Genomic DNA, 16,603 nt, shown 5'->3' with positions numbered 1-16,603 from the left:
TTACTTTTTATGCTAAGAATATTATTTTTTATTGTGAATATCGATAGAGTTGCTCGTTTCACAGATAAAAATTCATGAGATCGTCTCACAAGAGACCTACTAAAATATTTTTTAGATGAAAATAAATTAGTGAAATATTTTATTACCATCCTTTTCGAAATGGTCGAGAACGACTTTAAAAATTTAATATAACTCACTCGACATGTATGTCAATTTTACAAATTATCCACCGGAGTTATGTGCACAATTGTTAGAAAACTAAAACTTCAAGAGATAAACATGTAATTTAAATTTAAGGGGGTGTATTCAATGTAGGAAATTTATTAAATTTTAATGACTTTTTTAGATTCTAAAAGTCCAGAGGTATTCAATCAAGACTTTTGCATACTCTATAGATATCTGGTGGTATTCAAAATAGATTTTCATGGAGTTTTAAAAAGTCAAGTGGTATTCAACATTGACTTTTAAAAACTCTATAAAAGTCTAGAGATATTCAAATTTTCAATAGAATTTTAATAACTTCGTGAAATTCGTTAATATACAAGCATTAAAGCCTAAGGTACAACTATAAATTGTTAAAAATTGTATTTGGTTCAACCCAAAGATTTGGATGGAGCTTTAAAACTTCTAACCCATACACAAGCTATTTATTTCTATCTGACTCTCTATTTCGTTTCACATCACCTCTCTTCTTAATTATCTTCGCTCCTCTTATCTATCTCTATCACTCTCTTAAATTTTCGAAATGTATCTCTATATTTTCATCTTTCCTTATCAATTTTTCATTGTTTGGCTGATTTTTCATTTAATAATTTTTTATTTTAATATCATAAGAAATTTTGAATTCTAGATTTGATTTTATGATTTTTAATTTATGATTTATACAAATTATTGTAATATTCAATAATAATAAAAGATGATAAAAAAATGCCGTTTAATTCTTAATAATTGAATAGCCTCGCAACAACCATGAATTTTTAAATTTTTTTAGCAGTTTCAATTAATGTGTAAGCTATGATATTTTTATACAAAATTATATCCACATAATGATAAATAATATTTTTTTCACATGTATATTATCAATTCAAAAACAATGTTACACAATAATCAATTGATGTTTTTTAAAAATTTACAAACATGCATATAAACTCACATATATACATGTATAAGGATTAAATGATTTAACTCTTAAATAAGTAAATTTACTTATTAATATAAATATTGAAAAAATATTTCAAAGTGAACATGATATATATCAACTAATTATTATTTCATAATATGTTAAGTATAAAATTTATAAAAACAATTCACAAAAGTCTATAAAAATCTTGTAAAAAAGTCTACATGAATCCAAGTAAATATGTTTATAAATATGTGAGATTCTGTATAAATCAATAAAAATCTATCAAATACATAAAAGTTTATAATTTTTAAATTAAAAATTATCGAAAGTCTGAATTGAATGTACCCACTTGATGAAAATAAAAGTAATATTGATATCGAGGAGCTATACATGATTTTTATAAATTAACTAGTATTTTTTTTTTGTAATTATTGTAAATATCAGGATTATATAAAATTAATCCTAAAATTGTTTAAAGTCATAAAAAAATAAAAATATTACTTATAACATGTTAATATAAATTTATAATATTTGTCGATTCGGTGGTTACGACTATGGAAACAAGAAGCAACCAGAGCTTGGCTGTGGCGAAGGGGATCGGTGGCGCGTGTTCTGCTGCTTCTGACAATACGCTTTGTTTGGATTCCTCTCCCCAAGTGTAATAATAATGCACTAAAAGTACTGTTTATCAACGCAATCAATTCCATCCTTCAGTTCTTGTGGAATGGCTGCGTGATGGAGTCTTGAATGTTCCGACTTTCATTTTTGTAAGTGTTCTTTTGTGCTTTACCTCTGTTGTTGCATAATTGTATTGTTTCTTTTTCTTTCTTTTGCTTTCATCAAATTTCTTTTTGGTTTTCTCTGTTTCTGGGAGCTCCGAGGATGGAGGTATTTGAGATGTTCATATGGGGAAAGGAAACGTGGAAAGCGTAAGTTACGTATTTTCTGGTTTCTGTCCGGGACTAATTGGTTTTGAAGCTTCTATCTGCTTTTTTTTCAGAAATATATTCAGGATGGAAAAAGCACCGAGCTTTATAAATTTTTCTTTATGGTGGTGACTCCTACTCCTAGTGACATCTTGAATTGTCCTTGTGTGTAAAGCTCGCCTTTGAATCTGATCAGAAGCGTATTAACAGCGTTTGGGAAATATCCATGACCACTAGAAAATACAAGAGGCCCACCTCCCTACACCACTGCACTAAAGATTGTTGATCTGATGACAAATTTAAAGATTATTTGTATGATTTTAAAGATTATTTGTATGGTTGAAATCATTGACAATAATATATGCCTTTCTATGGTTCTATTATCTTATTCGATTTTTACCAAAAGGGGTTTTGGTTCTCCAGGGATTAAGACCGTGTTGTTTTTCCCAGTGGATCTTGTTTGGTCTTTCCATATAATTAGTTACATGGCTTTTGGTATATGTCGAAAAGAAATAACAGAGTTATCGTGATGCTAAATCTGCTAATTTTGTAGGAGAAGGGACACAGAGCGCAGCTGTGCAACCATTTCATTTATGGATTTCTTCAAACTGAAAAAGTTTAGGAATGCCCAAAAACCAGATGACAAAAATGTTGATCATAATCAGCCAGCGAGAGAGCCAGAGGAGCCCAGGAATGGGGATTGTGACGTATTGGGTAAGTTAGTTCATGTTGATTCTACAAATGCTGAAATAGAAGATGACGATGATGATTTCATCACAAATGAGGTGAAGAAGAGGCTGAAAGAGTTGAAAAGAAACAGCTTCATGGTGTTGATACCTGAAGAAAGTTCTCTAGTAGATGAGGAAGACGGGGAGGAAAAAGGGGGTACGGGTGCTTGTGAGTGGAGGGATGTAGAAGCAGAAGGGAGACAGTTTTGGTCTGGTTTTGATGTTGTGTATGACATATATTGTGAGCGCATGCTGTTGTTCAACCGCTCAAGTGCCCAGCAACTGCTAGAAGTTGGTATTTTTCTTCATCATTATAAATTACAAGGATCTTTATTTGTTTTTCTTTTTATTTGCTTGTAATTAGAATCTTTACCTTTGCCTTTTATTATCATCCCCAATCTTATGGCATTCACGTAAAAAAGGTACTTTCTATATGTTACAGGATCAATTAGCAAGCTATATTATCACTTTATTAAATGTAAAGGGTAAACAGAATATATGCTGAATGTTAGCTAGCGCCGAATGCGGTTCATTGATAAAACAACCAAAAACAGAGATTGTAATTCCAAATTGTACCACAGATAGTGTCGAAATATAAATATTTACGAGCAAGTTCTTTTGCCTTAAAAATTATCTGCGTTTTTGGTCACCGCACCATTCAATTTTGTTACTTATTTCCAACTTTCCAGTTGTGCTTGGATTATATTCATACTTTTGTATTAATGTAGTTGACGCCATCATGACGTTAACCATGCAAGCCCATAAATAATTATTTACTTCCTTATATTTGGTTGTTATCTAAAATCATCTATTATTGGAGATTATTATTATTTATTTCAAAATTTCTAATAGTTTTCGTTCTTAAAATTTGTTTGTGACCGCCTTGAAATGCTTAGCTCTGACGGCTCATTTAAACTTAGTGTACTATGTTGTTGTAAGTATCAACCGGATTAGATCATGAAATGGATGTCAAATTGCATGAAATAGGTTTTCAGGACTTGGTGAGGCAGCTATTTTTGTGTGTTTCTAAACCTATATGCACGATAAAGCTTAAAATGCCTCAGGATCTCAAGTGCTTTCAACTCACCCCCAAGGTCTTCTTCTAGAAAGCTTTCTTCTCCCCTTGGGTGACTTTCTTTGAGGAAATTTGAGGGATTGAAAGAGGAAAACGAGCACTTGCAGCAGCCAGTTAATGACCTTTTACAAGAGCTTGAAACTGCATATGTGGCTCAAATGTTCTTGGCTTGGGAGATTCTACACTGCCAATACACTCAGTTGAGTCAGAAAATATCTAGCCAACCTGAAATATCAACCTCTTACAACCATAGTGCTCAGCAGTTCCACCAGTTCCAGGTTCTGTTGAAAAGGTTCATTGAAAATGAACCTTTTGAGGTGGGTTTGAGACCCGAGATCTACTTTCGAGCAAGAAAATCTTTGCCCAAACTTCTCCAGGTCCCAAAGATCCAAGGTATGAATGGTGGAAATGACAAAAAATGCCATGGCCACATATAGTTTATTCCTAAAGCGAGCTTTGCATGGCTTATTACTTGACCACGACTTAAATTTTTTTCCCTTTTTTCCTGTTTGTTTTCCTTTCTTTAAGAACAATTATTTTAAAATGCTCCCTTTTTATCATCCTTGTTTTATTGATGTCTTAATTCAATGTTATTCAACTTCTCGAAATTTTGTGATGCAATTCTTCATTGACCAATTATTTGAGTTATTCTTATCGAGCGTTGATTGTTTTTTTGCTTCTTGTTTTTCTAATTAAATCTCTATTAGCTTTAGGTTTTGACGGGCAAAACACTGGAGAAGAGGCATCAGATATTATAGTTCACACCTCAGATTTCATTAGGATAATTGAAAGCTCAATCTTAAGCTTTCACTAATTTGTTAAGATGGACAAGAAAAAATCCAGCAGCTCGTTTAACTTATTTAGAACTCAAAACAAAATGGCTACACCTGTTGAACAGATTCAATCTTCTCTTGAGAAGGTGAAACCTTCTCTTGACTCAATTTCTCTTTTACTTTATGATGCTGATCATTTCAGGTTGTTTCCTAAGGTTTTTTTCTCCATTGGGGGAGAAAACATAAAATTGGTCGGTTAAGGTTTCATGATACGGAGGTTTCTTGGTATTATAAAATATCATCACATGATAAAACTTAATTCATAAAATTGCATAAAGCAATGAAACTGAAAGAGCTGCAGAAGCGGGGTAAGGGCTATAAAAAGAAATCAAGAGAGGACATGGACATGGTGCTTGGGGTAGTAGATGTGAAAGTACTGTCAAGGGTCCTCTGAATATCGAAGATTAGCAAAGAACAACTATTTTGATGTGAAGAGAAGATGAAGAAGTTAGTTATAGCTGATGGAAAGCTGCTGAGAGATCCCGCCCCCCTCATTTTTCCTTGTTCGTTTTGGCGAAATTGGTAATAATTGGACTTGAAGGAAAAGTTGCTCTGGCCAAGAATATCAGTTATCATTCTACATACGTCCACTACTTTAGAAGCTGTTAAGTGGCTTAAAATCCTCACGTTTATTACTCAAATTTTGGCAGGAAAATATGAAAAAAATACAAAACGTCAGAGAACGTAACACACACACAACCTCTCGTGCACACAAATAAATACCTCCGAACTAGAATGTTGTATCAGTCAGAGGGGTTAACATAACTTAAGGCACTGTATACGGTCTGGATGATGGTGAGTGCAAAAAGAAATATTGCAGCAACAACAGAAAGAATGGCCCATGGATTAGTGAAATAGGTATGCATGAGATTAGCTCTCCATTTGTGCCATGGTCTCTGGCAATAACGGCTAACCTTCTTATGCACCATGTCTAAGCTGCTCTTGGGATCAAGTGTTACGTCTTTGGACAGAGAGTTGAACAAGTTAGCCACTGCTTTGTCACTGCCGAGTGCATTCTGTATGACACCGCATGAATGCAACAAGCTCACATCTCTGGCATTGTCAATTATGTTATCCATGAAGAAAATGTAGGAAGTAATCTCATTTCCCGCACCCACATGGAACCTCTCGAATGCTATTAGGTTCAGGTATAGTGACTCGAGTGCGTCGTCAACCACAATAAGTGGAAGCTTGAGAACCCCTTTGCGAAATGATATGTCCTTGAGGCTTCTTGTCTTACTTTCCTTTATATGAATTCCAGCTTCGATGAGCTCTGTGGCTGACCGTATGATTTCGTCTCCACCCTGGTTGCTGTCATGGTGGGGTTGATCAGTGTGTATTTGGTCTTTATCTCCGTGATGGTGGTCATCCTGGAGTAGGCTCTTTCTATACACGTCTAATATGTGCAAGCACTTGTCGAACCCCGTGTTCTTCACGGAGGCTTGAGAAAAGAAATTGAGAATAGCTTTTGTCAAATCCTTGCCTTTCTGGAATATAGATAAAATTAGGTAAAAAAGGACCGCCAAATTTACTGGCTATATATATATATATATATATAATTTAATGGAAAGCGGGAAATGCATTTAACTGATATGTAAAATAAATTTCGACCTTCGAGGGATTAACATTTTGAACGGAAACTTGCTTTTCATCATTTTGAACGTCAACTAGCTTTTTAAGAACCATCATGGGTATTTGATTCTCAAGCATCAGCATGTCGCGTTTTAGATAGGGAACAATGTTGAGCCTGCCATGGCTGCTAAAGATGGGATCATTAGCAGCATAATTGTGGTCTGTTGTCTCATCATCACCACCATCAGTAGTAGTTGTCTGTGGCTGGGGCTGGGGCTGGGGCTGGGGCTGGGAGGTAGTACGCAATATTTCCAAGATGAAGCAGCCATCCATGATCATGAGCTTTATGAAAGCTTCAGTATCTTTGTGCCACTTGGGGTCTGTTAACTGATCATAGGCGTCCTTGAGATCCTGCACCACTGGAGTTAATTCGTCGATAAAGCTTTGGAGGGGTTTCTTGGATCTTTTTAGAAAGTGAAGGAGAGCGCGGTGCTTGTGCTCCTCCATCGGCCTCAAGTTTTCCTTCCCCATGATGGTATGGTCCAATGGATACCATCTGTGGCTGGTAAGCTTTCTTGTTGAGATCGGTAACGCAAGTTGACACTCGATAGATGGATCGCTTACTCCATTGCGCCGATTGAGTAGAAGTATTCGACATGTTATTCAGTTCACTGTTTATTTTGGTGACCCATGGCTCATCTTCACTGTTAATTTTGATAACCCATGGCTCATCTCCCATTTGAATTGATTTTTAATGAGCAACCAACCTGTCTCTTGATAGATAGACAAGTAGATAATAGATGTGTGCTCATATATATACACACAGACGCGCGCGCGCACACATATATATGTATATATTACTTCATATTAACTAGCATAATTTATGTATCCAGCTGCTTATTCGTGCCTTACCCAAGATGGAAGCAACACATCGGATGATATATTCTCTATAATAATGCAAGCCATGAGCTGGAGTTATTCCTTCATTGTTTCCAAGTTAATTCCTTCCTTGAGACTTAGGCATGTAAAAAATTATACTGAGCAACCTAAAGTAACACTTCAGAATTATAATTATTATTTTTTGTAAAAATAATTTAGATAAAAACTATTAGAATAATTTTATATTTTACACAATACCTCATGCTTTAAATTTTGCATTGTATTTTTTTTTTCTTTGAAGAAAATTATATATCGTATTTTTGAAATTTCGAATTTTTCAACTAGAATACTCATTTAAACTGTTGTGCTAAATGATTGGGCTAGGTAAATTTATAATTTCTATAAATTGATATCAGGCAATAGCTTTTTCGCAAATATATGATATTAACTTAATTATATTTATAAAATTATTAAATGCCATAGTTTCCTTAAATTAATTAATTTGAATCTAGTAATCACAATGTTTATAGGTATGCTAAAATGTCAAGTTGATTTTTTAAAAAAATAATTGAAAATAATTATTAAGTTGATTTTTTTAAAAAATAATTGAAAATAATTATTAAGTTGATTTTAAATGTCTTGTATATTTGGATATATATATATATATAGACAAAAACTTGTGTGAGACGTATGATCGTATATTGTGAGACAAATATCTTATTTGGATCATCCATGAAAAAGTAGTACTTTTTATTGTGAATATCGGCAGGGTTGACCCATCTCATAGATAAATATTCGTGAGATTGTCTCACAAGATTCATACTCGTGTATTCACAAGATTCCTACTCATGTTGTGTATATATATATATATGTCATTTTCTTTTACATATAAAAATTAAATATTCAATAATATATTTCTCTTCTTTCATCTATATATTAATTCCATTTGTTCAAAATTAAATTGTATTATATTATAACGTTAATAATTATTAATTTATTTATTAATTATAATCTTTTTAATGAATATATATAATTTATATAAGCTACACATCTACTCTTATATAAGAGTTTATATATATATATAAAATACACGTTAAATTTTGTTGCTAAACTAACAGAAGATTGTAGGATGGGTTCAAGTTAATGTACGTGTAAATCATTTCCAAATTAAAACCAGCTCCAATAGCAAAATCTAGATAAATTTTTATGAAATAGGTCTCTTGTGGGACAGTCTCACGAATCTTTATCTGTGAGACGGGTCAACCTACCGATATTTACAATAAAAAATAATACTCTTACATAAAAAGTAATATTTTATTTTGGATGACCCAAATAAAAGATCCGTCTTACAAATTACGACCCGTGAGATCGTCTCACACACGTTTTTGTCATAATTTTAATAGAGATCGACTTAATTCCTAAAAGTAAATAACATATTAATTAAAGGGAGATCGGATTAGCAGAGGATAAATATATTTAACTGAAAATTATATAAATAATAAACATATTTTGATGCATTGTTAATCAGGCAAAGCATTCACAGTACGATCGACCGACCGATATATATTAATTAATATGGTTCACTCCCTAACGTAAGCAAGCGGGATCAAAGGCAATTTTCTGGGGAACCAGAATTTTGATTGTACTTCTAGAACAGGAGAATCAAAGCTGCACGAGTCAATAAAAGCAGTTCGTTGCTTGGAATTTTGAACTAGTTGGATTTGATCATAAGGATTTCAATTGTATTCACGTGGGCGTAAAAAGATTATATATTTTAATAGTCGTTTAATGAATCAATATTTAATTTTAATCTATTTTTGTTCCAGAAAAATATAAAATTAAATATTCATCAGTGAACGTGTATATATATAAGGATTTCAAGGATGTTCCTTCAACTTCTTCTTGTAGATGATCATGTATATCTCCTCAAATGAAGGGATTCCGATTTGAAAGTTGAAAAAGTACCGTAGAATGTAGTTACCAGCTACAAACACAAATTTTATATATGTAGATCAAGTGTGATAAGCAAGATTACGGAGAGGATGGCGGCCACAGGTTGCTTCGGCATGAGGGGCCGGAGCGTACACCCACAAGAACACCGCCAAACCATAAAGCTCGTTATGTGCGACGGCGAAATGCGTATTTACGACCGACCCATCAAAGCCGGAGAGCTGATGGACGAGTTCCCCAAGCACATGGTGTGCCGCTCCGACTGCTTCTACATAGGCCAGAAAATCCCGACTCTTCCCCAACACCATCGCCTCAAGCCCGGCCATAACTATTTCCTCCTTCCTGCTATTTTTTTCCAGTCCACCTTCACATTCGCGTCATTCCTTCGCTGCAGCTCCAACTTCGGCGCCGCCGCTTTTCATATAGAAAAGACTCTGGCAGGGAGTCTCAGAATTAAACTATCCGAAGAATACGGTCAACGGCAAGAACTGGAGGCGGCAGGGATGGCTAAAACGTTAATCATTACGACCCCGCAGTTGCGCAAAGACTATGAGCAGCTGGTCGTCCTTGTGCGACGAAACCAATGGAAACCGAAGCTCGACACCATTGCTGAGAAGAAGAGCAACCGTATTTCCAGGAGTAAACGGAAGACGAGGAAGAAGAAATCATCAGTTTTAGTGTAACTAATTGGTTTTTACCAAGTTCATTACGATCAATCGCCCTGTTTCTTCATATAATTCATGGTGGAAATCCTTGAAACAAATCAAATTTTATATTATGGTCCATATTTAATATCTTCCTTTTCTTAATTTTTTTTTTATTTGTGTGCAGAATATGATAACTGTACTTCGAAATGTGATTTAATTTGTCGAAACTCGGTGGAGAATATATGGTAATTGTACTGATTAATCAAGTATTTTGCAGCTCTTCAATCTAGCTACGTCCATATTTTTGCTCGTATTTTTGAACTCTGCTTTAGTTTTTATTATATAATTTTCCCAGGATCAATCCTTAATTATATTGAATATATTTATTGTTTGGCTGCAAAATCTGAATGGAGAAGATAGCCAAATTAAAGGTCATATTATTCGGTAGCTCGAATCCGACAAAACAATGGTCAATTGTAGTCAGCTCGTGGATGTAGAACGACGTAGTTCCAGTCAACATAACAACAAAAAAATCGTATGTAATATTTTTTTTATGAGAGAATGCTTACGTATAAAATCAAATTATTAACTTGTATATATATTTTTGTTATCTTTTAACCTAAGTGTTTTTTATTTTTGCTGTTTTTCAGCGGAAGACACAGTAAACTTGAGTAAAAAAAATACCAACAATGAAAAAAATATAAAAGTTACATTACTAAAAATAAAAATAGACAAAACTTAACGATGAAAATAGATAAAACTTTAATCAGTAGCTTTTTTTTTACATCTCCACGGACATACTCCAGTTAAGGAAGTCCAATGTACAAACATTTTTTATCGATCAATTGAATGACCATTCAAGCTGACTTTGTATCATCAAATTCAAACCAACACTTACACCACCTCAAGAACATCAAGTTTGGAAACCCCCCAAGTCTACTTAAACAACAGTCCTTGAACTCATGTTTCATGAGATAGAGTCAAGTGAGGCGGTCCTCCTAAGCAAGAACTCGATTTTATATGTATCAAAAATGTAAATCGGGTCGCACGATATCCACTATTGGTGCTCTACATATTGGACATTTTCCGCCACCTTGCTGCAATTCTTGGGCACACTTCAAACATGTGCACATGTGCCCACATCTGAACACCACGAAAAAAGATTTACAGCTAGTTAATTCTGGAACATCTGAATGATGTATGCAAGAAAATAAACGAAGCTGATTTAATAGAAATTTCACTTTTACTATGAGTTACCTGTATAGAAGAGAATCGACTTGCCTTTTGTAGCATATGTAACATCTCCCTCTACTACCTGGATTCCGTTGTCCATTCTTATCACCTGCATTGTCACATAAAGGTGATCTGTTCAATATCATGCATTTGTGTCATTAAAGAAAGAGACTATTCATGTGCTGTAGTAAATTAACAACTAAAACTTTTATCGGAGTTCATAATATATGGTAGGTAACCCACTAATTAAATACTAGATTTTTTCCAGTAGATACAGATCTCATATATGAAGCAATGGTAAAAAAAGACCAATCACCTGGATGACTGGAGGTTATGGCTACCTCTTGCTTTATGGAACTTTGTAACTTCATCTGCATGCTCATGCAACATTTAATTGATCTTCGCAGTTCAGATATCTCTTGATGTAGTTGATCCATGTGCCCTTTTAGATCATACAAGAGGTCCATTTCCTGTTTTTCCACGATCATTTTCTTCAATCACATAAGTTAAGTAAATCCCTGACAAGTATAATACAAGAATATAAAAAGTCCGACTCACGTTTGCAGAATGGAGAGTACTAGATGGATTATGATCTTGTGAGTAAGGAGTTGATGAAAGAGATTGGTACGTAGAGGAAGATGCAACTGGATATGAATAATGACTCACGTCGTGACGTCCATGTTGGGGCCATGAAGGTGGGGGGGTGGATGTGGTATCCAAGTAATCATTATATTGTTGTTGGATTGAGCTTTCAGTTTCATCATACTCATCATAATAAATACCGAATTCATCCCTTTCTTCATCTTGCACGACCTTTACCTCGTCCTCTGCTTCTACTTCCTCGGATATTACAAGTTCCGAGTCCTTGTCTCGAGTTTTCTCCAAGGGAAATTGTTCTTCTTCATGGGTCTGATTACTTATCAACGTTAGCTGCCCTTGAGAGCGAGATAGCATAACCTTATCTATCTGCTCCCTCAGACTACTAGAAAGAAAACTAGAGACGGTTCCTCTGCACATTTTGTTTGGAGAAAAGAATATATAAAATCAGACAGAAAGCCTATTGGAAAATTTAATCATATACACAAGCTAGCATGGGATAATTAAACTCTAACTTTGCAGGTTTTACATTTGAATATACAGTTGGAAAATTTCTCTGTTTGGATTGTCCAATTCATCGTTCATACTCGACAACTTAATTGTTCTCCTCTAGGTGTTGGACACTGATAAAGATTTGATGAGCCGTATGTATGAGAAAATAAATGGATCTGTGTGACTATATTACAGTGTGACATTTAGAAAAATGGCACCTTTGAAGTAGTGAACGAATCTCTTCATTTTTCGAGAATGGATCAAGCATCTCTTGATATCTTGCTTTTCTGAAATCTTCCCAATCACCACGAGGGCGTGATACCTCACAAATCCAGTCTGTGCTTTTCCCTTCTTCCCATCCAACCTCTGGATGAGAAACTTCACTTCCTGCTAAATGTGGGCTACCACATTCTTCTCCTTGCGAGTAAGCAGAATCTTCTAACGACTCATTATAATTGGCATCTGTAACCTGCAGGTTTGTGACCTCTTCAGGTTTCATGGCAAGAAAGCCATGGTTACTTTCCTTACAACTCTCTGAGAGAGGTAGATGTTCAGTACCAAACAACTGTGGTGAGTTTTCCTGTACATTTTCTCTAGCTTCGTGGGAACCATGGTCAAAAGAATATTCTTTCGAAGTTATAGAGCTTTGTTGGTCCATGCTGTTATCTGTCCCGAGTCTCGACATACTCCTTGAGAGAACAACTTCCTCTTTTATATTTTCTATCTCTTCTTGGTTGGATGTGGGTACGTTTTCTGTTACTGAAGTAGCATCGTCTACTTCTCTGCATGAGCGGACACTTGAATTGAATCTCTCCCTGAAATATATCAAGTAATTCAGTATAATTTTAGGTTATATAAGTTGGCAACAAGTATCATAAACTGCAATTGATTTCAACGAAGTCTAGTAACTTACACCTACAAGTATATTCTCAAACAGGCATTATGCTTTAAAACGGGAGACAATAGTTTCCTGAAGTGAAATTGGTGAAGGAGCAGACCTTATAAGGAAAATGGCGGGTTGTGCTAATCTTTTTGGATCAGCTGGTTCTCCATTTGATTGACGGCATTCTCTGGCTTCCAGGCCACGGCGTAGAAATCTAACCCTAAGCAAAGCCTATTATCATTTTGAACAGAATCCGTCGTTAAACAAAGATTGAACTTGAGAATTGAATCACATATTATTCTAAACTTAATTAGCACCTGAATGCGGCCTCCATGAGAGTATTTGGAAACTGCTTTACATGCTTCAAGTGCTCGGAGCTCGTTGTTCCTATCACGCTCCATCTGCAAGAATAAATCTTGAAATGCCTGACGGCCCCGGATCATACGCGGTGAATTGATGACTGGAGAAAAACACCTCTGCTCCGATTGATCCGAGGAGGTTCTAACATAAGACAATGAATCGCAGGTAATTCGATCATCAGTCAATTTCCTGATGATGTCGGCAACCCTCAGCCTCTCGTTCTCCGTGGCATCGGAATCTCTGCCTCGAGAAGAAGGTGGACCGCTGACAGCGGTTCTATCGGATTCCCAATCACCAATGGAATCTTCCTCATTTGAGACAGAGGGCGCAGGCGCAGGAACAACAATACTGTTGGGATTTCTCCTGCTACTGCACTTAGCATCGACCTCGAAGCATCGCCATTTCTGAACCAGGGAAGAGACACCCACCAAACATGGAATCTCCACCGATGACGTCGGAGAAATATCGGATGATTTCCCAGTACTATCCTCACTAGAAAAAACCATTTCTCGAGCTCTTGCCCATTTATCTCCCCGGCGTGCGCCATGGTCATTGTTCTCGTTATAGTTGCGTTCATCGTCATTGCTATTGCTGTTGCTGTTGTGGTTGGTTTTGGTGTCTGAACTGGCTTGCCTTTGAGGATGGTGAACCCATAAATCTGTGTAGTCAGAACTATTGTGGCCGATGCGTGTGGCGACGAAAGGGTGATTGGGGATGCATCTACCAAATGGAGAGGAGCATGAGATCATATCCAATTGAGAAGACGCTGTTATCATCATATAATGATGATGATGATATCGCAGATTCCAATATTTTGCTGGCTGCACCTCTGATTGATGATGTAATAAATGTTTGACCAATGATCCAGTAATCAAGGATAAAATCACTCCAATTAATTCATTAATCGCTGCAAACTGGCGTTGCTTTTCTGAATAAAACACTAGATTCATTCAACATTGCATTCCCCAACGACCATGAAAAATTGTGACAAAATTTGGAAAGAAAATAAATTTCCATAATGGGTAATAATCAGAAGATTGTTCATTTGCAGACAATTGAGGAAAAGAAATACCAATGGTTAAGAAAACGAATGAAACGGATGGAAAGAAAACGAATGGTTGTTTGGTTGTGTTGCATTATAGTTTACATTACTAGAATAGGAGGAGAAGAGGGGGAGAAGAATGAGGAGAGTCCATGTAATATAATGTGTACACCGTTGAATTAATACGCGTATGTATATTTTAAAATTGTACACGTTAATATATACTAATTCTGCAGCTTACGATATTCAAATTTTTTATTTGATCCCATTTGTCTTACCAATGCATAATTTTTTGAGTAAGTTTCTTGTGAGGCGGTCTCATGAATTTTTATCGGTGAGACGGGTCAACACTCCCGATATTCACAATAAAAAATAATATTCTTAGCATAAAAAGTCATATTTTTTCATGGATGACCCAAATAAGATATCCATATCACAAAATACGACCCGTGAGACCGTCCCAAACAAATTTTTGCCTAATTTTTTTATATATAACAATCTATATTTTCTTGATAACATAAAAAAACTATAAAATTAAATTAGCATATGTGGGTATGCGTTTTAAACACTTGCAAATATTTTATAATTTATGATTCGGAATTTTAATCTTGAGCCCATTTCTGATCAATTTCAGGGGATTGAAGTAGATGTATGTAGAGAGTTTATTCGAGTTATACGCATGCTTTTCTCATATTGATGCATTCCATTGATTATTGGTGCTTAATGCTGTGGAAACAACTTGGCAAGAGATTTAGAACAATTTGGTAGATTCTGTGAGTCCCTTCTGCTGATAATAAAATATTAGAACTTATCTTTTTGTATTTCATCTCCATAAGTACTGTATAATAAAATATTAGAACTTATCTTTTTAATATTAATACATTGTACTATTTATTAAAAATTTATAGTTTATTCAAAATTTTTAAATATATATTTATTATTTACATCTTTATGGAATATTTCAAAAAAAAATTAAGTTAATTATGACACCAAAAAAATATGGAATATTTCAAAAAAAAATTAAGTTAATTATGACACCAAAAAAAAAAAAAAAGGATTTTTTAGATGTACATGTATATTCGAAGGACTTTTACAATGTATTAAAAGTTGGGACTCAAACTTCAACAGAATATTCTCTACCTTTGGTGGGCTTCAACAATATCTTTAATGGGCTTCAAAGTATATTATCTTTTCTTAATGGGCTTCAACAATCTCTTTTAGTGGGCTCTGTGGCTAAACGCTACGATACAATATATAGCTAGGGTTACAAATTCAACCATATTCCGTGGAGCTAATTTTCTCGGCCGTCGTCTTCTTTGCAGCCTAATTTCTCCTCCGACCAGGTTATTACGATTTCTCTTCTTAGTGATCATTGGATTCTGTTGTACGTTCTTGATTTATTTGTTTGTTTTTTTCGTTTTAATAGTATTTCTCGGATGATTATTGCTGCCTACGCTTTAAATCTTGACTTGTACTCTACGTGTTTATGTACTTTTTGTATTGTGTTATCATTTTTCGGCGTTTTATGATTTTAGTTAAGTTTTTTTTCTGAATGCTGGATCTGTGATTTTTGCGTAACTCAAATTTCTGATTAATGAAACATGTTCAAAGGAAAAAAATCATTATTGCTGTCGAATTCTACGCGTGGCTAATCTTTTTAGTTATTTGAGCAACAAGTATTGGATGTCACTAATTATTGTGTTCCACTGTTGCAATTATCACTGTTCACCACTTACTTTTAGGATGTATTTGACAGTGTTTTGGCTTTTGAAGAATGGAATCACAAATCAAGCATGCGATAGTGGTGAAGGTGATTGGAAGGACCGGGTCCCGTGGGCAAGTGACCCAAGTGAGAGTTAAGTTTATTGATGACCAGAACCGATTTATCATGAGAAACGTGAAGGGACCTGTTAGAGAGGGTGATGTTCTTACTCTCCTCGAGTCCGAAAGAGAGGCACGCAGGTTGCGGTGAGGAGGAGATATCTATATGTTCTAGTTTTATATGATCATTTCGATGTAAGCTTGTTGGTATTTTCCAGACATCAGCAGCTGGGCACTGCCTGCTTCTTTTTTGCTTAACATTGATGCTTAACCCTTGCTGTCTTTGATTGAATTTGGATGAAATCTGTTTTGACCACGCATAAATCAAATGTTTGGGTTTTTTCTCATACCTACCTATACATTGTCCACTTATCTTTTTCATATTTATGTATGGTGTTGTCTAAAAGCTTCCCGACCTGAAATAATTATTTCATTACCAACA

At 35.0% G+C, this 16,603-nt stretch overlaps 4 protein-coding genes and 1 pseudogene across 10 annotated transcripts; 3 read left to right on the top strand and 2 right to left on the bottom strand.

The window, feature by feature from the left end:
- The first annotated feature begins 1,658 nt into the window (after positions 1-1,658).
- LOC142555977 (uncharacterized) lies at positions 1,659-4,696 on the top strand. 6 transcript variants are annotated; one of them, XR_012822489.1, is made up of 4 exons: positions 1,659-2,052; positions 2,603-3,072; positions 3,765-4,245; positions 4,566-4,696. XR_012822489.1 is itself a non-coding variant. In XM_075667161.1 (3 exons), exons 1-3 carry the CDS (start codon positions 2,006-2,008, stop codon positions 3,881-3,883), a joined length of 636 nt encoding a protein of 211 aa, XP_075523276.1. In that variant the 5' UTR covers positions 1,659-2,005; the 3' UTR covers positions 3,884-4,521. The 6 variants fall into 6 exon arrangements, 4 of the variants coding, with proteins under 4 accessions (XP_075523276.1, XP_075523277.1, XP_075523279.1 ...); XR_012822490.1 differs by having other exon boundaries at positions 4,560-4,691; XM_075667161.1 differs by lacking the exon at positions 4,566-4,696 and having other exon boundaries at positions 3,765-4,521.
- Positions 4,697-5,425: 729 nt separating this feature from the next.
- Positions 5,426-7,056, bottom strand: LOC142555976 (UPF0481 protein At3g47200-like; annotated as a pseudogene).
- Positions 7,057-9,021: 1,965 nt separating this feature from the next.
- On the top strand, positions 9,022-9,884 carry LOC142556726 (uncharacterized). The gene has a single exon (XM_075668208.1). The coding sequence runs from the start codon at positions 9,179-9,181 to the stop codon at positions 9,767-9,769; it is 591 nt and encodes a 196-aa protein (XP_075524323.1). The 5' UTR covers positions 9,022-9,178; the 3' UTR covers positions 9,770-9,884.
- Positions 9,885-10,512: 628 nt separating this feature from the next.
- On the bottom strand, positions 10,513-14,466 carry LOC142556725 (uncharacterized). The gene is made up of 7 exons (XM_075668207.1): positions 13,256-14,466; positions 13,054-13,169; positions 12,274-12,870; positions 11,525-11,975; positions 11,283-11,436; positions 10,991-11,075; positions 10,513-10,876 (listed from the first exon to the last, which is right to left on the bottom strand). The coding sequence occupies exons 1-7, from the start codon at positions 14,246-14,248 to the stop codon at positions 10,759-10,761; spliced, it is 2,514 nt and encodes an 837-aa protein (XP_075524322.1). The 5' UTR covers positions 14,249-14,466; the 3' UTR covers positions 10,513-10,758.
- Positions 14,467-15,594: 1,128 nt separating this feature from the next.
- Positions 15,595-16,510, top strand: LOC142555975 (small ribosomal subunit protein eS28x). 2 transcript variants are annotated; one of them, XR_012822488.1, is made up of 2 exons: positions 15,595-15,683; positions 16,097-16,510. XR_012822488.1 is itself a non-coding variant. In XM_075667160.1 (2 exons), the coding sequence occupies exon 2, from the start codon at positions 16,115-16,117 to the stop codon at positions 16,310-16,312; it is 198 nt and encodes a 65-aa protein (XP_075523275.1). In that variant the 5' UTR covers positions 15,606-15,683; position 16,114; the 3' UTR covers positions 16,313-16,510. The 2 variants fall into 2 exon arrangements, 1 of the variants encoding a protein (XP_075523275.1); XM_075667160.1 differs by having other exon boundaries at positions 15,606-15,683; positions 16,114-16,510.
- Positions 16,511-16,603: the final 93 nt, after the last annotated feature.

Source organism: Primulina tabacum, chromosome 9 (genome assembly GCF_025594145.1).
Source record: "Primulina tabacum isolate GXHZ01 chromosome 9, ASM2559414v2, whole genome shotgun sequence".
Lineage (NCBI taxonomy): Eukaryota > Viridiplantae > Streptophyta > Magnoliopsida > Lamiales > Gesneriaceae > Primulina > Primulina tabacum.
Note: the sequence above shows the minus strand (reverse complement) of the source record. Positions and strands in the feature narration are given on the sequence as shown.